At 40.2% G+C, this 21,865-nt stretch overlaps 1 protein-coding gene across 1 annotated transcript; it reads right to left on the bottom strand.

Moving 5' to 3' along the window:
• Positions 1-9,200: 9,200 nt before the first annotated feature.
• LOC132517531 (zinc finger protein 709-like) lies at positions 9,201-21,021 on the bottom strand. The gene is made up of 4 exons (XM_060144906.1): positions 20,873-21,021; positions 13,408-13,534; positions 13,145-13,205; positions 9,201-12,465 (listed from the first exon to the last, which is right to left on the bottom strand). Exons 1-4 carry the CDS (start codon positions 20,873-20,875, stop codon positions 10,989-10,991), a joined length of 1,668 nt encoding a protein of 555 aa, XP_060000889.1. The 5' UTR covers positions 20,876-21,021; the 3' UTR covers positions 9,201-10,988.
• Between the last annotated feature and the right edge of the window lie 844 nt (positions 21,022-21,865).

Genomic DNA, 21,865 nt, shown 5'->3' with positions numbered 1-21,865 from the left:
TTCTCATGTGCCTGTTGGCCATCTGAATGCCCTCTTTGGAAAAATGTCTATGCAGGTCTTTTGTCTAGTTTTAAATCGATTGTCCAGTCGTGTGAACTTTTTACATGTTTTGGATATTATTAACCCCTTATCAGTCACACGATTTGGAAATATTTTCTCTTATTCAGTAGGTGTTCTTTGTGTTTTGTCCATGGTTTCCTTTGCTGTGTCACAGCTTTTAATTTGGTTCAATTTGTTTATTTTTGCTTTTATTTCCTTTGATTTCAAAGACATATCCAAAAAAATAATGCTATGATTTAGGTGCAAGTCTGCCTGTCTTTTCCTCTAGAAGATTTCTGGTTTCTTGTCTTATATTTATTTATTTTTATAATTAATTAATTTTATTCTTGGCTGCTTTGGGGTCTTCATGCTGTGTGCCAGCTTTCTCTAGTCGCGGTAAGCGGGGGCTACTCTTCATTGTAGTGCGCAGGCTTTTCATTGCGGTGGCTTCTTTTGTGGAGCATGGGCTCTAGGCACACGGGATTCAGTAGTTGTGGCATACGGGCTCAGTAGTTGTGGCTGGCGGGATCTAGAGCGCAGGCTCAGTAGTGTAGTTGCTCCATGGCATGTGGGATCTTCCAGGACCAGGGCTTGATCCCGTGTCCCCTGCATTGGTGGGCAGATTCTTAACCACTGTGCAACCAGGGAAGCACTATATTTAGATCTTTAATCCAGTTTGAGTTTATTTTTGTACATGGTGTTAGAGAATGTTCTAATTTCATTGTTTTACATGTAGCTGTCCAGTTTTCCCGGCACCACTTATTGAAGGGAGTTTCTTTTCTCCATTGTATATTCTTGTTCCTTTTTGTAGATTAGCTGACCATAATTGGGTGGATTTTTTTCTGGACTCTTATTCTCTTCCATTGATCTTTGTGGATGTTTTGGTGCCAATGCTATAATGTTTGATTACGGTACATTTGTAGATTGGTCTGAAGTCATGAAGCATGATTCCTCCAGCTCTGTTCTTCTTTCTCAAGATTGTTTCAGCTATTCAGAGTTTCCAAGCAAATTTTAGAATTATTCGTTCCTGTTCTGTGATAAATGTCATTGATATTTTGAAAGGAATTGCATTGAATCTGTAGATTGCCTTGTGTGTTATGGTCATTTTAACAGTATTAATTCTTCCAGTCCATGAACACAGTATATCTTAACATCTGTTTGTGTTGTCTTCAGTTTCTTTCACCAGTGTCTTACAGTTTTCCAAGTACAGGTCTTCTTACCTACAACATAGGTTTATTCCTAGGTATTTTATTCTTTTTCATGGGATGGTAAATTGGATTGTTTCCTACATTTCTCTTTCTGATAGTTTGTTTTTACTGTATAGAAATGCAACAGATTTCTGTATATTATTTTTTTATACTGCAACTTTACTGAATTCATTGTTGAGCTCTGGTAGTGTTTAGATGGCATCTTTAGATTTGGTATGTATAGTATCATGTCATCTGAAAGCAGCAACATTTTTACTTCTTCCTTTTCTGTTTGGATTCTTTTTATTTCTTTTTTGTGTCTGATTGCTGTGGCTACAACTCCCAATGCTATTTTGAATAAATGTGATGAGAGTGGGCATCCTTGTATTTTTCCTGGTCTTAGAGGATATGCTTTCAGCTTTTCACCATTGAGTATATTAGCTGTGAGTTTGTCATGTATGGTCTGTATTATGTTGATGTACGTTCCCTGTGCACACCCATTTTGAAAAGTTTTTATCATAGACGGATGTTGAATGTTTTCAAAATCTTTTCCTACATCTATTGAGATGATCATGTGGTTTTTATTCTTCAATCTGTTAATCAGGGGAGCTCTAACCCAGATCTTCTCCACCTCAGTTACAGGAGGAATTGTCAGTTTAATTACACACCCCAGCAATAGAATCTGCATCACAAAAGAATGACCCATTATAGGCCACATAGAAAAAGAATGCACATTATATCTCCTACAATAAATTGACCCCTTCAACTACTCACCCAGTGAGAAACTGTCATCACCCTGAACTCTTGTTTTTCTCCAATGGAGTTTCCATTAAAATAACCCTTCCCAACTTCCTTCTTTTTCTCAGTGAAATAGTGTTCCTCTGCTTTGTTTGTTGGTCTTGACTATGGCTTCTGTTGTAGCTTGCTTGCAACTCAGGAGCTGCAGTCCTTTTCTATTTCCCCATAAACCCATTTTTACTGGTAAAATAAATGACCATTTTATTTTTAAGGTCAATAACGGGGTGTGCCACATTATTCAGCAGGTCGTAATCTGCATATCCTTAATTCAGTATTGGAATCTGTCCAACCAGGAGGCCTCTCAGGCAGGTGGGTGGGGCGACCCTCAGACCAGCTTAGAAGTCCTTTCTCCCACCACACATAAGGTAGCACGCTGTGTAAGCTTCCCAGGCTCTGGAGACCCTCACATATATGCACTAGTCATTGGAGTCGTTAGGAGGGACTCTGACCCAGGAAACCTCGAAATGGTGAGTGTGGTGCCCTGGGGTGCCGAGACGCGGAGAGGGGCTGGTCGAAACTGGACATCTTTTGAACTGGCCTCTTCATGGTCACCGTTGGAATCAGTGGATACTTGTGGGTTTGGGGTACCGCTCGGACCTCAGTCCCCTCCGGCTGGGGGAAGGGGGTTGGCCCCCGAAGCCAGGACCCCGGGCGTCCTGTCCCGTTACTTCTCATAGGAATTTCCACCCTGGAGCCTCTCCCCGCAGCTCTGCACCCGTAGCCTCTCTTCTTCCCCACATTGTGCCAGGCGAGTGTAGGTTCAATCCCAGCGCCTAAGCGTGGTTTTGCCGAGTCAGGCTTCCTCTCGCAGGTTGTCACTCAGGACAAGGGGGCGGGGTATTGCGATCTGTCCAACCCGGAGTCCCCTGAGGCAGGTTGGTGGGGCGTTGCTCCGCACCCACGTGAATGTCCTTTTTTTCTCCCAAGGCCTGGCAGAGGTCGAACGCTGTGTATGGTTCACTTGCTCTGGAGACTGTCACATATCATCTGTCGCCCTGTGATCTGTGCTGGTCATGGAGTCGTTAGTAGGGACTCAGACCCAGGAAACATTCACGATGAGAATCCAGAATAATCTGACTGAACTTCAAAATTGGGACAAATGTCACTTTACAGCTCTTTACCATATCATTGTAATAATAATATCACCCTCCCCCTGCACCACAGACTGTCAGAATAGAGGCATGAATTGCATCCTGGGAAATCTCCACCCATTTCCATGAATCAGGAAGACAAAAGACTCCTGCCTCATATAAGCACCTTCACCCATTTCTTTTTTTTTTTTTTTGATGTGGACCATTTTTAAAGTCTTTATTGAATTTGTTACAGTATTGCTTCTGTTTTATGTTTTGGTTTTTGGCTGTGAGGCATGTGGGATCTCAGCTCCTGGATCAGGGACTGAACCCACATCCCCTATCTTGGAGGTGAAGTCTTAACCACTGGGCTGCCAGGGAAGTCACCACCCACTTCTATAAAAAGCTTGTCCTCACTTGTAATCAGAGAGAAGGTGTCTTTAGAGCATTAGCTCCCCCTTCTCTTTCTCTGGCCATTGAATAAAAGCCTGTCTTGCTTGCACCAAACTCAGTTTCCTTATTGGCAGCTCAAACCTGAGCAGGAAAGAACTCCCTGACCCAGTGAGGGTTCGGGGGCAGGGGGGTGTTGGTTCAGCTAGGGGCCCAGGAGGGGAGCCTCCAGTCTAATGCAGTAACAAATCTTCTTTAAAATTTTTGGAGAACTTAGTGTTGAAGACACTTACACAAATGTAGAGCCTAGATTTATTTTATGGGTGTTTTTTGTTTACCAACTCAACCACTTCACTCTATAGTTCTATTCTGATTTTGCTTTTCGTCTTGAGTTAGTCTCAGTTGCTTGTTTCTCCTGAGGAATTTATGCATTTCTTCTAAGTTATCTTATATTTTGGCATACAGTTGTTCATTGAATTCCTTTATAATCCTTTTTATTTCTGTAATGTCCATAGTCATATCCCTCATTCTTTGTGATTCTATGAATGTGAATATACCCTCTTTCTCTCTAGATCTATCTAGCTAAAGATTTGTCAATTTGTAAGAATTTGTAAGAAGACAGGGTAAGGGGTCCCTAGAGAAAGAGAACCAGGCATGACTTTCTTGACAGACAAGAAGCCATTTCTGGCCTAAGCCATTTTGTGATCTAAGCTTGGCCGGAATGCTTGCCCTTGAATAGATCTCAGTAATTAACCAAAATAAGGGAATGTAAGAACAAAAGAAAAGGATCAAGTAACCATAGGTCAGGGATAAAACAGCGTCCTAGTTCCTCAAGGGTACACATAAAAATCTGATACATGTCTTTGAGTTCTGCAGGACCTAAGGCCCCCAAGTGAAGGATGGAATGATGGTGTTGACCCTCCTGACTTCAGTCAACTAAAGCTTGGACTCTGTGAACCTTTGCCCAAATTCCTGGCTGAATTCTCCTCTTCTCAAGCCCCTTCAGAATATGCATGTACCCATAGCTTACAAGTTCTCCAGTTTTGCTGTTCTGAGTGACACTGCTTTGGGAAAGATCCCTGTGTTTTCCTTACTTGCTGCAAATAAATCCTTTCCTCTCCACACCTTTGGCTTGGATGTGTCTTTTGCTAAACACCCACCAAAAGGCAAACCCAGCTTTTGGGTAACAAACTCACTTTTGGTTTCATTGGTTTTCTCTACAGTTTTACTATTCCCTGTTTCACTCATTTCTACTTTAATTTGTATTAATTCCTTTTCTCCTTGTGTTTAAGACCTCATCTTTACAGTCTCTTGAAGTACATACAGGGTACTGATTTGAGGTCTTCCTTCTCTGCTAGTAGAGCTATTAATGGCTATAATAATTTTTTCAAGGTTCTGTTTTAGATACAAGCCATAAAGTTCGACCATATTGGAATGATGTAATGTCCCTCAATATGCCTAATGATATCCTTTGTATTCAAGTCAATTTTGCCTAATATTTGCATAATCTCTCCAGTCTTCATGTTGGTGTTGTTCACAGATATATCTATCACAGGCTTTTATTTTCAATTTGTTGGTGTCTTTGAATCTAAAGTGTGCTTCCTCTACATAGCACATATTTAGATCATGGTTTCTTTGTTTAATCTGAGATGACAATCTCTTCCTCCTGTTTGGGCTATGTAAACCACTCACATTTAGTATTAATACATAGTGGTAATTATACCTGCCATTTTACTTTCTGTATCCTACAATTCTCATGTTGTTTTTAGTTCTTAAGGCCTTCTTTTACATTAAGTGAATATTTTCAAGTTTCCACTTTCTTTTTTTTTTTTTTTTTTTTTATTGTGGTACGCGGGCCTCTCACTGTTGTGGCCTCTTCCGTTGTGGAGCACAGGCTCCAGACGCGCAGGCTCAGCGGCCATGGCTCATGGGCCCAGCCGCTCTGCCGCATGTGGGATCTTCCTGGACGGGGGCATGAACCCGTGTCCCCTGCATCAGCAGGTGGACTCTCAACCACTGCGCCACCAGGAAAGCCCATCCACTTTCATTTTTAAATGACATCTCCATTATACATTTAAATTTTTTTTAGAGGTTGCTCATTTAACATATATGTATTAATTTAAAAAATGAGACTCAGACTTATGCTAGCATAATTCCAGTGATATATGGAAACATTACTCATATAAAGCTCTATTCCCTTTTGCCATTTTTGTTATTACTGTTATGCAGATTATATCAACTTATGATATAACCCGGAAATATTTTCTCACACTTATGTACAATCTGTGGTCATCTCCTTAGCCTAGTACAGTTACTCCCACCTTTGTGCTTTTTAATGGCAAACATACTACATAGATATTACACTGCTATATATAATGGCCTAGTAACACATTACATACATAGGATTTTACACAGTACTTTTGACATCTGTTAAAAGAGAAAATATGTATTGATTCTGCCTTTTCTGGTTACAGAATTACCTGTACAGGTGTTTTTGTTTCTTTATGTTGATATGAATTATCTTCTGGAGTCCCTTGCTATCAGCCTGAAGAACTCCAGTAATTCCTGTGAGGCAATTGGCTATCAATATATTCTTTCACTTTTTGTTGATCTGAGAGAGTCCTTATTTTGCCATCTTTTTTCAGAAGGTAGTTTTGAATATAGGATTGTTGGTTGACAGCCTTTTTTCCTAGCGCACTTTGAATGTTTCCCTCTGCCTTCTGGCTTCCCTGTTTTCTGCTGAGACATCACCTGGCAATTTTACTGCAGTCTCCTTGTAAGAGTTGGGTCACTTTTCAATTGCTCTTTATTCTCACTGTATGGTTTACCTTCCTGTTTGTTTACATGTCTCATATTTTTGATATAAACTAGATAGTTTAGAAAATATAATGTAGCAACTTTGGGAACTGGACCCATTCCTTCTGGAGATTTTTATTGTTATGTGCTTATTTGTTCAGTGAGTGCCTGCATTATTTTATTACTTTATTTTTTCAATATTTATTTATTTGGTTGTGCCAGGTCTTAGTTGTGGCAGGCGGGCTCCTTAGTTGCAGCTCATGGGTTCCTTAGTTGTGGCATGCAAACTCTTAGTTGCAGCATGCACGTGGGATCTAGTTCCCTGACCAGGGATTGGACTCAGGCCCCTTGAATTGGAAGTGCAGAGTCCCAACCATTGTGCCACCAGGGAAATCTCAAGTGCTTGCATTAGTTTAATAAAACCTGTTCCCCCTGTAGTGAGAAGCCAGAGCTGGTGTACTGAATTAAGAATATGTAGATGAGTGACTTCCCTGGTGGCGCAGTGGATAAAGACTCCATGCTCCCAATGCAGGGGGCCCAGGTTCGATCCCTGGTCGGGGAACTATATCCTACATGCATGCCACAACTAAGGAGTCTGTGAGCCGCAACTAAGGAGCCCGCCTGCCGCAACTAAGACCTGGCACAACCAAATAAATAAATATATTTAAAAAAAACCATGCAGATTATATGATCCTGCAATCCCACTCCTAGGCTAATATCTGGAGAAAACTACAATTCTAAAAGATACATCTGGGGCTTCCCTGGTGGCACAGTGGTTAAGAATCCACCTGCCAATGCAGGGGACATGGATTCAAGCCCTGGTCTGGGAAGATCCCACATGCTGCAGAGCAACAAAGCCCGTGAGCCACAACTACTGAGCCCACGTGCCACAACTACTGAAGCCTGTGCACCTAGAGCCCGTGCTCCGCAACAAGAGAAGCCACTGTGATGAGAAGCCTGTGCATCACCATGAAGAGTAGCCCCCACTCGCCACAACTAGAGAAAGCCTGCACGCAGCAACAAAGACCCAATGCAGCCAAAAATAAATAAATTAAAAAGATACATCCATCCCTATGCTCACAGCAGCACTATTCACAATAGCCAAGAGATGGAATCAGCTTAAACGTCCATCGACAGGAGAATGGATAAAGATGATGTGGTTAATATATACAATGGACTACTACTTGGCCATAAAAAAGAATGAAATAATGCCATTTGCACAACATGGATAAACCTAGAGATTATCACACTAAGTGAAGTTAAGTCAGGGAGAGAAAGACAAATACCAAATGCTATCACTTACATGTGGAATCTAAAATATGACACAAATGAACTTATCTATGGAACAGAAACAGACTCACACACATAGAGAATAGACTTGTGGTTGCCAAGGGGGAGAGGAAATGGTGGAGGGATGAACTGGGAGTTTGGAATTAGCAGATGCAAAGTATTATACATAGAACAGATAAACAACAAGGTCTTACTTTATAGGACAGGGTACTGTATTCAACATCCTATTATAAACTGTAATAAACTGAAAAAAATATAAATATAAATAAATATATATATGTATATATAACTGAATCACATTGCTGTACAACAGAAGTTAATACAACATTGTAAATCAACTATAGTTCAATAAAATTAATGTTTAAAGAGTATAGTCCTTCAGAAGGGTTCACTGCCATAGCAGTCCTATCTTTCTCTCTTGCTAGCTTTTTATTGTCTCACAATTTGCCTAAATTTATAGGCCTTGGTTATGTCACAAAAGAGATTATAAAAATATTACCTAGCATACTAAGAAGTGAATCTATGTATTTTATAACCTGTCTCTAATAGTGATAAAAGATAAAATAAAAAATCATAAAAATGACCAACAGTCCCCTCTTCTAATATAATTGAATAAAGTTTCTTAGCAATTAAGTTTAGCTCCACGAGAATGTTCTTGCTTTCAAGAAAATGATTTATGATCACCAATGATAAAATAAAGTTAACCGCCTAAAAGCATTCAATACTTCTTGCTACCTTGAACAGCAATCAAATCCTCTAACACAAGTAAAATTCCTATAAGAAGTCCTTCTGAACACCGTTACTGTTACACACCACAGTCTTATAGGATTTGTAATCAGTCTCTTTTATAATTTTTATTGTATAGTTGATTTACAATATTGTGTTAATTTCTGCTGTACAGCAAAGTGATTCAGTTGTATATGTACAGATTTTTTTTTTAATTTATTTTTGGCTGCGTTGGGTCTTCCTTGCTGCGTGCAGGCTTTCTCTAGTTGCAGCAAGCAGGGCTACTCTTCATTGTGGTGTGCAGGCTTCTCTTGTTGCTGAGCAGGGCTCTAGGCGCGTAGGCTCAGTAGTTGTGGCTCATGGGCTCTAGGGCGCAGGCTCAGTAGTTGTGGTGCACAGGCTTAGGTGCTCCACAGGATGTTGGATCTTCCCAGGCCAGGGCTCGAACCCATGTCCCCTGAATTGGCAGGCGGATTCTTAACCACTGCCCCACCAGGGAAGCCTGCCTGTAATAATTCTTAATTGAATTCATTTTGCCCCAGTATTTGACTAGAGGTATGATCTTGTGGTCACTGGCAAGACAGCACTGAAAAAAACCCAAGATTAAACTTTTGCAGATGAGTAAGAAATTAGGTCCAGGACAAAACTGTAACTAAAAATAAGAAATGAAAAAAAAAAAAAAAAAAAAAGAAATGGCCTGAGGATAAAGTGTTGACCTTCTATTCACAGGATAAAAATTCACAGACTCATATTGTATAATGATCAAATGAAGAAAACTGCAAGTTTTTCTGAATATTTATAAAATGGGTACTTCAATATATTCTTTGAGGAAATGAAAAACAACATGTGTTAGCTAACGAAAGCATCAAAGAACTGGTAAAATATTTGAAACGACTACAAAAACTGTTTTACAAAAAAATTCAGTTTTAATTATATAAAATAAAATAAAAAACACATTGAGGGGTTATATTCAGCTATAATTAACAGGAAAAACCCACCATCTTCCTGACGGAAGGTGCTTATTCTCACATGTAAACAATGGGTCAAGGAACCACTGTACAACGCAGCAGAGAAACAAACTCCCATGTCATTCTTTTTGGTGGCACCATTGTGAATGCTATGGTGAGTCAGGAACACATACTCACTAGCACTATTAACAGCACAAAGTGTTTCCTACACAAATTAGACATTATGAAGATACAATCCAGAGAACAGTGGAATCAGAGAATATTCCCAACCATAAAACACTGGAATACTTTGACAGTGGACACAAGAGGCCTTACAGAAAAAATTCAAACTCTGATGCATCTCTGATGTGGAAGGTATGAAGACAGCAGGGGAAACTATATATCCATAAAAATGGAAATCAAACATTTGTTGGTGGTGTTAACGATACTCTTAACTATAAGGACAGAGTCTGGAAAATAAGCTGGAAGATGGTGTCATTGAAGCTCCTATGAATCTGCCTCTCTACCAGTGTGGGGATTCCAGTATCTGAAGAATATCTTCTTTGTACCTGCTTTTAAATCACACACAGGTGAGCTATTGGTGAATGCTGATATGGAACGAAAAAGGGGATGGATTATGGAAAGTCTAGATCTTAATATTACTCACAGGCAAGATATCTCCAACTCTATAGATTTTTTGTATTATCACAAGTCTCATAGTTTATTCACCAAATACCAGTCAGAAGGAAATACAAAGCATAATTTACATGAAACTATACTTTTTGACATCTTTCCCATACATAAAATTTATTCCAAGTGTTTAGTATAATGGAAAATGAAAAAAGGTTCCTATACTCACCACCACCAAAAAGTATCTTTCTCAGTGAAAAGGGTACTATATATAATAGATTATGAATATCCAGGAACTGCCACACAAAGCTACTAGGCATAACCCAACAAATACCAAACTGCCATTTTGCAATGGCTCATTAACTGAGAATGAATAGAACATTATAAAAATTTAAGACTAACTGCATATTAGAAATGCACTTGCAGACTTCCCTGGCAATCCAGTGGTTAAGACTCTGTGCTCTCACTGCAGGGGGTGCAGGTTTGATCACTGGTAAAGGGACTAAGATCCCACATGATGCATGGCACAGCCAAAAAAAAAAAAAAAAGGAAAAAAAAGAAATACACTTAAGCTCACCCATGGATCCAACAGTGTTAAAATGGAAAGAAAAATAATCATTATCTGATTAAAGGAAAAATTACTACCTTTAAATCTTATGTACTATTGTTGAAAGACAATGTACACAATCACCTCACATTAATATTCATTTCTAAAATTAAGAGAAATCCACTGTTCAAGGATACACTTGAAGAAAGATCCTTACTAAACAACATATTTATAGAACTTTAAAAAAAAATCTTTCATATTGAGGGTTTTCTGGAACATTAGGCATGGAGTACTTTCCATTAAGTTATCTCATGTTATTTACATTTATACTACTTCTTCATGGGAATTCTCATACATGATGTTGGCCAACTGAAGTTGTTACCCAGGCTGTTTACAAATGCAGTTTTATCTAGGGAATCCTTTCATCCTTTTAAACTACTGAGATCAGAAAAGCCTTTCCCATTCTCCACACTTTATATGTTTTCTATGCAGTGTGCAGTCTCATGTGTCTTCAAATGACTGAGAGATAAATGAAGGCCTTCCCACATTCCTGACATTGATAGGTTTTCTATCCAGTGTGAATTCTTTCATGCAGTTGAACATAAGTGGAACGGAAGGTTTTCCCACATATTTTACATTCATAGGGTTTTTCTCCAGTATGGGTTCTTTCATGAACTTTGAAACCTTTTTTTGAACTAAAACATTTACCACATTGTTTACATTGATAAGGTTTCTCTCCAGTGTGACTCCTTTCATGGGTTCGAAGAGAACTGTGGTATCTGTAGGCTTTCTCACAGTGTTTACATTGATACGGTTTCTCTCCTGTGTGAATTCTTTCATGTGTTTGAAGGCTTTCATTACAACTAAAGGCTTTTCCACATTGTTTACATACATAGGGTTTCTCTCCAGTGTGAGTTCTTCTGTGTACTCGTAAGGAACAGTAGTAACTAAAGGCTTTGCCACATTGTTTACATTGATACGGCTTCTCTCCACTGTGAATCCTTTCATGTATTTTAAGAGAACTGGGATTAATGAATACTCTCTCACATTTTTTACATTTATAAGGTCCATCTCTAGTGTGTGTTATCATATGTTTTCGAAAGGTTTTTTGCCATGTGAAGGCTTTCCCACATTCTTTACACTTATAGGGCTTTTCTCCAGTGTGGATTCTTTCATGATTTCGAAGAGAACTGGCAGTACTCAGTACTTTAGAACATGTTTTACATACATACAGTGTCTCTCCTGTGTGATTTCTTTTGTGTATTTGGAAGGAACTGAAATAATTAAAGGCTTTGCCACACTGCTTACATTCATACGGTTTCTCTCCTCTGTGAATTCTTTCATGTATTTGAATAGTTTCAGGACTTTTAAAGGCTTTTCCACATTGTTTACATTGATAGGGTTTCTCTCCGTTGTGACTCCTTTCATGCATTCGAAGACAACTGGGATAAATGAATGCTTTCTCACATTTCTTACATTTATAAAATCCATCTCCAGTGTGTGTTACCATGTGTTGTCGAAAGCTTGTTTCCCACGTGAAGGCCTTCCCACATTCCTTACATTCATATGGTTTTTTCCCAGTGTGATTACTTTCATGTATTTGGAAACGTTTTTGAGCACTGAATCTTTTACCACATTGCTTGCATTCATAGGGTTTCTCTCCACTGTGAATTCTTTTATGTGTTCGGAAGGATTTCTGATATGGAAATGCTTTTCCACATTGCTTACATTCATAGGGTTTCTCTCCAGTGTGACTCCTTTCATGCATTCGAAGAGAACCAGGATAAATGAATGCTTTCCCACATTCTTTACATTTATATGGCTTTACACCATATTTTTGATACTCTCGTGTTTTGTGTTCAATGTGACATCTCATGTGTCTATTAAGGGATGAATGATCCATGAAGACTGTTCCACATGCACTGCATTCACATGGTTTTAATCCAGGAGTTTTCTTGTTCAGATTGATAGTTGGAATAAGGTTGAAATTTTCTCCACATAAACTAATGTCTTTACTTTTACAGAATCTCTCTACCATAAAAGTTCTGTAATAAATGAGAATATTATTAATGACTTCTTCATTAATCATTTTACATTTATTATATTTATTATGAATTATAGGAACTGGTTTTCTATCATGTGTGAACTGTTAGAAATTGAATATACTGAATGTTCTCAATGGGACTTCACACTTTCTATTAAAAAGTGATATTCAAATATAGGTTTTATTGTTAATGACTGCAAGTGAACTATTTTGCAAATACTAAATATTTATATCCCATTTAAGAAAATATTTTTGGGAAACATTTTCTAAGAATAACTCAATTTGGGGCTTCCCTGGTGGTGCAGTGGTTAAGAATCCACATCCCAATGCAGGGGACACAGGTTCAAGCGCTAGCCTGGGAAGATCCCACACGCCGTGCAGCAACTAAGCCCAGGTTCCACAACTACTGAAGCCCGTGAGCCTAGAGCCCGTGCTCTGCAACAAGAGAAGCCACCACAGTGAGAAGCCCGTGCAGCGCAACCAAGAGCAGCCCCTATTCGCTGCAACTAGAGAAAGCCTGCACATAGCAATGAAGACCCAACACAGCCAAAAATAAATTAAAAAAAACAAACAAACCTCAATTTGAAGGCGGGGTTATTTATTATGTTGCTCTTTTAAATTTTTCATAATATTACTGCAATTCTCACGAGACAGTGCTTTGTATTTTAAGTGTGACTCACCTTAATTTTCTCCCCTGGTTTTTGTACTGATCTTCAATGTCATGATATTCCCGTTTTGCTCCTGAAATGCAGACCCAGAAAAATGATCCCAAAGTACTATAAATTATAGAAAAATTATTAGATTCTAGGTCCAGGATGAGCTCTGACCATTTCTAGTTTCTTTACCAATGTCTTCCCTTTCCACGTTCCACATCTTGGAACAATATTGACAGGTAAGAAATACTTCTCTAATTGACAAAGTTAGGGAATTTCTTCATTCTTACCGACTGCAGCCAGATTCCTTAAGGTTTCCTGCATCACATCTCTGTAGAGTTTCCTCTGTGAAGGACCCAATAAAGCCCACTCCTCCAGTGTGAAGTCCACAGCCACATCCTCTATGGTCACTGAGTCCTAAAATACCGAAAATATGTGTACACCGAGACGCATGAGATTGACAGAACTAGACATCCACACTTCATTTATAGGAAGTTTACGTACGATTCTGTTATTTACAAAGTTATTCTATGACTTGATCATGAGAAACTTACTCTCCACACTTCCTCAATAATTTAGCAGCATCATGAAGAAATGAAAATTATTTACACATTATCACTTATATCACAATGGCAGAGCCCAGAGAATGCAGGGAAATGACAGAAATACTGTACAAATAAAACAAATATCATTTTAAGAACATCAATTTCTTGTGAAAAAAATTCTTTCATCTTCTTCCTATGATGCTCCATTTACAGCATTTCATAAGGCAGAGGATCAAGACTCATGAGGCTTCAATGAATAGAAACACTGTCAAGAACTGGAAGCTTTTTCCTAGTCCCATCATCTAACATCAGAGTCCAGGTGCCTGGAGAAATCGAACTTTTAACAAATCCCGGCTGGCCACATTCTCCCAAAGTCCTCCAGGCCTTTAAAGAAATCAGATGCAGACGCCTGAATATATTCTTCTGGGGAACCACTGCCTTCTACTTGTGTAACAATTATCAAAGACTCTATTTTTCCTTTCTCTATATATATAATTTGATGCAGCTAGAAAATTTGAAACTTAGAGCTCACTCACGAGGAAGAAGCAATATTATATTAGACCACAAAATCCCTATACTCATGTGCCTCAGGGCTGCTTCCAGCCAAATTTTAGAACACACAGTGCAATTACATGCCAGAAAAACTCTTCTCATCACACCCTAACAGTATACCCTGGGCCTTACTGTCCTTAAGGAACAGTTTAAGAGCTACAGTTTGCAAGGGGGTTCACTGAGGTCCATAATAGTGTGATGGTGAATTTTCCCATGATTAGAAAATATGTATAGGTTTCATCAGTGGTTTTCTCCAACACAACATAAAGTCTCCATTCTGCAATTTCAGCTACAAGTGTTGGGTATGCAGCCACACTGGCTACTGCCAGGTGAAAATCTAGTTCTGGGATTTATGAATTTAGAAGCTGTGATTCTTAATCTCACAAGAAGAGAATTTAAAAGCTTGAAATAAACAAGTCCTCCCAGAGACATAAGAGCACTGACTTCAAAGGGCAAACCAATGTCCTAAAACTGGAAAAAAGAAAAGATGTTTTTAAAATATGACCCAAATATTCAGTTCTTAACGCCTATACCCAAAAGAATCTGTTTCACCAGAGTCTAACAAAAAGACCAAAAGGAACTAAAAGATACAACACAATATTTATGAAGCCTGGCATGACCTTCTTTAACACAAAACTTAAGATACACATAATGAAATTAATTAAAGGAAAAGAAAGAAAGAAATAGAACATGTAAGTAACAACTAAGAGTTTTCTAAAATTAATGATAGACAATACCTATAGGTTCATGAAGCTCAGTGAACAGAAAACATGAAAACACAGAAATGGAGATCAAAGTATATCATATTCAAACTAGGGAAAAAACAAAGAGAATACACTGTAAGAAGCTAGAGAGAAAAATGTAAAATGCAAAAGTAATAAACCCTTGGAAAATATCACAGAACAAAATCTAGGTCACCTTGGGTTTGGTAACAAATTATCAAATATAACAACAATCACAAGATTTATAAAAGGAAAAAAAAGTATAATTTCACTTCATTAAAATGAAAAATGCCTCTTTCAAGAGAAAGTGTAAAGAGCGTGAAAATCACAGAATAGGAGAAAATCCTTACAAAACACATACATGATAAATGACTGGTATTCAAAATATCTAAAGTATTATTGTCAAAGTAAGAAGACAAACCACCAATGAAAAACTGGCCGAATATCTAACAAACAGCTTCCCAAAGAAGACATACAGAAGGGAAACAGGAAATATGAAAATGTGCTCAACGTCAAATGTCAATGGGAAATTGCAAATGAAACAATGAGATATCACTACACACTTATTGAATGGCTAAAATGCAAAACACTCAGAACAACAAATATTGGTGAAAAGGTGAAGAAAATCCTCATTCATTGCTGGGGGAAATGGAATTTGGTAGCCCTACAGTGGAAGACAGGAGCTTCCTTTCAAAACACTACATACTGAGTAAGATCCAGCAATCACACTCCTTGCTATCTGTCCAAATGACTTCAACTCTTATAGCTCTTAGGTTCACATGAAACCCATACACGAATACCTGTAGGGGCTTTATTCATAACTGGCTTAAGTCAGAGGTAAGCAAGATATCTTTCAAGAGTCAAATAAATAATGAGCGGTATAGCCATACGATGAAATACTGTTCACTGATGAAAAGAAATGAGGTAGAGCTATGAAAACACATGGAGGAAGCATAAAAGTATATTGCTAAGTGAAAGAACCCAATCTGACAAAGCTATATACTACATGATTCCAAGTATATGACATTCTGGAAAAGACAAAAGCATGAGACAGGAAAATGATCTTTGGTTCTGGAGGATTTCGGGATTAGAGGAAGAGATGAATCAATCTCTGAAGCAGAGAGGAAGTTTAGGAAAGTAAAATTACATTATATGTGCAGAAATGATTAATTCATGTTATTATACATTTGCAAAATCCATACATTATGCAACACAAAAAGTCAACGCTAATGTTACCTGCCCACTTTAATGCATCAGTATTGGTTCAGTAATTGTAACAAATGGACCAGTCATACAAGATTTAAAGAATAATGACTACTGTGTGGATGCCGAGGCGTTATTTGGGAACTCTGTAATTTCTGATCAGCTTCCTAGTAAACCTAAAAAAAGCTGAAGTCTATTTTCAAAAAAGAGCACTGACTCATTACAACTCATCCTGATGACTGCCTGATGTTTGGTTAGGTGTGGCGACAGTTGGTTTTGGTTCTTCATCAAGGCTGTCTCAACTAAGAGATGAAGGGCAGCAACTCTCCACTGAGCTCCATCATGTTCCAGGGTGTACTGTCATCTTTAGTCTATTCACTCCCCAGAGCTGTGCATTCAGTGAATCCCAGGCAGCTACCCAGGGAACCAAGGTGTTGGAGAGGGTGGCTCCAACAGCACCACAGCATCTTTCAAAGGACTGAAGAAAGAAATGTCATCTCTCCAAGGGAGCATAAGCCCAACGGCCAAGGTTTGGCTCCATCGTATCACAAGTAGGTGTCAGTGGCCGAGCTGAGCTCCTGGGGTGCTGTTTCCAGTACCAAAGCCATAATAGGCACCTGAGTGGACTCCTCTGTTTGTAAGAGATCCCAGTATGGGGGGATAATTGCAGCTTTAATGGCATATTAATGTGAGTCCTAGGACAGTGCCTTGCATCAGAAGCCTATGGCCAACTTAAGGTCCTCCTCAGAGAGCCTCCCATCACCGCTCGCAGGGCTAGAGGCCTCCTCTTGACACTGATTGCCTTATAGAGCTTAAGAAACCCGAGTTCAAGTTGGGTTTGAACAAATCCCTTTGCTGTGCCAAGCTGAGACGGTGAGTGTTGTCGACCGTAACCGAGAGGCTAAGGATCTTTGTTGCAACAGATGCAGGGGCAACAGCCTCAGAGTTACTTAAAAGTTTTGGTGAGCCTTCTGGAATCTCACCACTTACAGGCTGCCTTTCCGTCTCTTCTCTTTCACTTTCGCTGAAATAACGGCTCTTTTGAAAGTAGTGACTGTCTTTTGGGCTCACCTCATTCACAGGGTATAATCATCCTCCTACTCCCCCAGTCCTACCCTCAACACTAATGTCTGGGCAAATCCAGCCTCAGTCACACCTTCACTCTAAACACAGATAGGTTCCATCTCAGACATCAACCCAGGACCACAGGAAGGAGGGCCCCATTCTCATATTCCTGCTCCCAAAGTACAAAAAAACTGACAGAAACTTTCAACTCAGTATCCTCCCTGTATACAGCCCAGGCTTGGTGGGGTCAGCAGTGCAACACAGGGCAGCACAGGGCACAGGAAAATCTCCCCAGCAAACAGCAGCTCACAGAGCAGGAGCCTCCACACTTTCTTATCAGCCTGTCCAAGTAAGAGGCACGAGGGGAAAGGTAGGGGGTGAGGCTTAACTTTCAGTAGTGAAACAACAAATATGCGGGTCCCAAATAATCATTACTAGAATAAAAACTTTAAGAAAAACAGGCATTTGCACTGGATTGTTTTATATAAAAAATACTAAAAAGATGATGAAGGCTTAATCAAAACTGGTTATCTGAGGGTAGCTGGCATGAAGAGCAGAGAAGTGGGGCAACATGTGGGCAGGGAGTCTTAATTTCTTCCCTTAGGAATTTAATTTTAACCATTCTATATAGAAAACCACTGCAAGATTTGATCCTTTAAACAGTAATGGATATAAAAGTGTAAACCACAAAAAAATGAAAACTCCCTTTCTAACTAAAGGCACACAGGATATTATAGGTTTTCTCTCCATTACAGTAAACGTTGGAGATATTTTCAGAAATAAGTGGCATATTACACTGTATTTTAGGTTTGCAATTAAGCCTTAAATGGACTAGGAATTTGAAAGATTGACATAAACTTTGAGGTGTTTTCCTCGTATCAATTGAAATAGAATTTGTTTCTTCTTTTCTCCCACATCCATTAAAATAGAAATTCATCTGCTTTAGGAATACTAGAGGACTTTTAAATGTTAAAGTTCTCTAGGGACAGGCACTTACAAACACTGACCTAAAAATGGAAAAGCACCTGAGAACTTAAATGCACCCATTTCACGTCTTGAGGTTCTCTTGTCTAAATGAAACAAAAATTCTACTTGACCTCACAATTTTCTTGCCTTAGATGGTATTTGTTAATCAACATAGATTTTAAAAGCCCAAGTGTTAATGGAAAATAGAATCAAAGGGCTGTAATCTTGAATGGATAAAGGAATCCAAGAAAAGAAACACAAATATTGGAATCAAAACATACAAGCAGGCTGTGTCCGTACAATTCGGAAGCCCATATTCAGAAAGTTGAACATCTTTACAGACTTGAGAGTCTAGATAAGCCCAGTTGAGATAAAACTCCTGTAAACGGTCAGTCCCTCAATGAGGGCAGGGACACCTGGGCAGCCACAGGAATAAACTCTGGGAGCTCCACAAACCCTCCCCAGTCCTGTAAGCAGGGAAGCTCTCCCTACCCCAGGCTTCCATTATCACAAGTCAGGAAACTCTAAGCCTGATTCAGGTTAAGGTTCTGATCCAAATGGACTCCCATATTCATAAACCCTTTGTCCACGAGACAGGACACCTCATCCTCACAGACTTCTCAATGGGCACAAATTACACTCTGAGTGCACCTATTATCATGGAGGGACCACTCAAATATAACATTTAAAATGCCTAGGCTAGGGCTTTCCTGGTGGCGCAGTGGCTGAGAGTCCGCCAGCCGATGCAGGGGACACGGGTTCATGCCCCGGTCCGGGAAGATGCCACATGCCGCAGAGCAGCTGGGCCCGTGAGCCATAGCCGCTGAGCCAGCGCATCCGGAGCCTGTGCTCCGCAACGAGAGAGGCCACAACAGTGAGAGGCCCGAGTACCACAAAAAAAAAAAAAAAAAAAAAAATGCCTAGGCTAAAGAAAATCACAAGTACCACCCTGAAAGGGCAACATCCCTATACCCTTGTGAACTTGCACCCCCAGATTTCAGGGCTCTGCAGCTTCTCACAGTATAAGGACTACCATTGGTGGGTGTGAGCAGGTAGGATTGGGCAGGAGGAGGATGTCCAGGAAGATCCACTTCCCTGTGCAGGCTCAAAGGGGGCCTTAGTTTGAAGATACTGACTTCAGGCTCTGCTCCCCACTACAGGCACTCTCAACCACTACTGATATTTTATGTAAGATACCCAGAAAGGCAAATATATAGAATCAGAAAATAGATTAGTGATTTCCTAGGCCTCGGGATGAGAAGGGAGAGTTACTGCTAATGGACATGAGGTTCATTTTGGGAGTGATGGAAATGTCTTAAAATTAGTGTGGTGACAGTAGAACAAGTCTTTAAATACGGTAGACACCAGTGATCATTTAAATACAGAAACCCTGTTTGGACAATTCAGCAAAATCACTCAAACCCAGTGTGTATGTGGAAATGAGAGAAGAAAATTCTCAGCCACTTTTATTAATTCACCCAGAAAACCCCAAGTGATCTATTATTTTCAGGAAAAATATGTCAGTCATTTATTATTTCCAAGGCAAGTTTAATTAGTACGTAAGTAATCACACTTGAATACTTTTTGTCTCCAAGTCTAAATCCTGACATTTCATTTGAAATCAACCAACAGTAAAGGAGACTCCAAAAGAACTCACCTTACTCAGGGAATTAAAAAAGTGAAACAAAAATTCTTAACAACTGGAATGTAATACTGAAAATTTTTTACCCCCTGAAATTCAACTCTCTTACCTCTTTGGAAATATTTTACATGGTCTTTCAAGCTCTGTTAATTAAATACATTTTACACTATTGAAAAGAAAAACTTAAATAAGTGAATAAATCTTTTGAAGGGGACTAACCCAGGGACGGGCAGTGGTCACAGCACAGATCGTCCAGAAAAGTTTCATAAAAAACCTCGACAAAAGGACTTCCCATAGGATGTCTCTTCCCAGAAAAAAAACGGGGAGGAGAAAGAATTTCATACACCTACTTCAAAGTAGTTGTTCTTGGCTTCCCGCTCCTGTAAAATATACACAGACCGCCACCCTTCCCAATGCAATCCACGACTCTGCGCAAATAGTAAAAACAATTAAAATATTGGGTTTGTATGAAATGGACCACGGAAGATGAACAGTTGACAGACGATGTGAATCGGAGAGGGGAAACTGACGTTGTGAAGACGGGGAATAACATGGAAATGTAATGATTTACTACAAGCCCTACAAAGAGCTACTCTGCTCGGGGGCCTTTGATTTGAGACTTTGCTTCCCAAACATTTGGAAAACTCAGAGGAAAACGGGTGCCCCCTGGGCAGCTAGGAGGGGCTGGGACCCGTCAGGGAACAGATAATCCCAGGACCGAATCCTGGAGAACAAGTCACGATTGTCACCTGAAGACGGCGCCCGAGTTCACAGCACAATCCGGGAGAGAAGAGGGGCTGCGAGCGCAGAGCCGCGCAGAGAGACGCCGGGGCGGAAGTTCCTGCACGAAGTGACAGAACAGGACGCCTGGGGTCCCGGCTGCCGGGCCAATCCCCACGCTGCGAGCCGGAGGGGACAGAGGTACGAGCGGCGCCGCAGGCCCCGCGTATCCGTAGACTCCGGCGTGGAGCGCTAGGAGGCCGTGTCAAAAAGATGGCCGGCTTCGGCCGATTTCGACCAGTCCCTCCGCGGCGGCCGCAGCCTGGGGCACCACACTCACCATTTCGAGCTTTCCTGAGTCTGAGTCCTTCCTAACGACTCCAAAGACCCGTGCAGATACGTGACATGGAGGGCTCTCCAGGGGTAGTGAACCGCACACAGCCAGCGGCTCTAGGCACAATTGGAGAAAGAAATGACGTCCACGCCAGTGCAGAGCATCGCCCCACCCACCTGCCTCAGCAGCCTCCCGGTTGGACAGATTTCCAATACCCCGCCCCCTCGTGCCTGAGTGACAACCTGCGGGAGGCAGCCTGACTCAGTTGAATCACTTATCGCCGCTGGGATTGAATCTGTCCTCGCCTGGCACTTAAAGTTTGTAACAGAACTTTTCCCTGGCCTGGGATTCCCTGGCATGGAACCGTGCTTCTTGTTAAGAAAGGCAGACACTTAGATGTGAACTCACCGTTTGTAATAAAGAGGCTGGCTCCAGTTTCATCTTTGCGCCTTGACAGCGCTGAGCCTTCCACCCATCCCTCCCCAACCCCACTCATTAGGTACTTAAGCTGAAGAATCCCAGAGCACTTGGCTTTGGTAGGAGGTCTGAATCACTCAGTCCTAGCTGGGTGCCAGGACAAATCTCAGTCAAACCACAAGCTGTGAGGTGTGTGCATTAACTTTTCAGCTGTACATTTTACACTAGAAGGAAATTTATTTTAGATTAGTGTTCCCTGTGTGCCTATAAAACTTTGAAATGTCAACAGCTATAATATATATAAGGCAATTGTATTCCCATTTTCACTGATAGAAGAAAAACAGTAAGTTGTACTTAACATTGGAGTGTACCTGGAAACTCTTCCTGCCCCCCACCCGCAGCTGTACTGAGGGATAACTGACTAATAAAACTGCATTTAAAGATGACAACGTGATGATCTGATACACTTATACTGTATAGTATAATTGAAATGTAGGAAGAGAGTGAATCTTTTTATTTTTTTGAGGGACTCCTAAATAATCATTTTAATGGGAAATGGCAGAAATCACAATAGACTATTAT

The sequence above is a fragment of the Lagenorhynchus albirostris genome, chromosome 3, assembly GCF_949774975.1.
Source record: "Lagenorhynchus albirostris chromosome 3, mLagAlb1.1, whole genome shotgun sequence".
In the NCBI taxonomy this organism is placed as follows: Eukaryota; Metazoa; Chordata; class Mammalia; order Artiodactyla; family Delphinidae; genus Lagenorhynchus; species Lagenorhynchus albirostris.
Note: the sequence above shows the minus strand (reverse complement) of the source record. Positions and strands in the feature narration are given on the sequence as shown.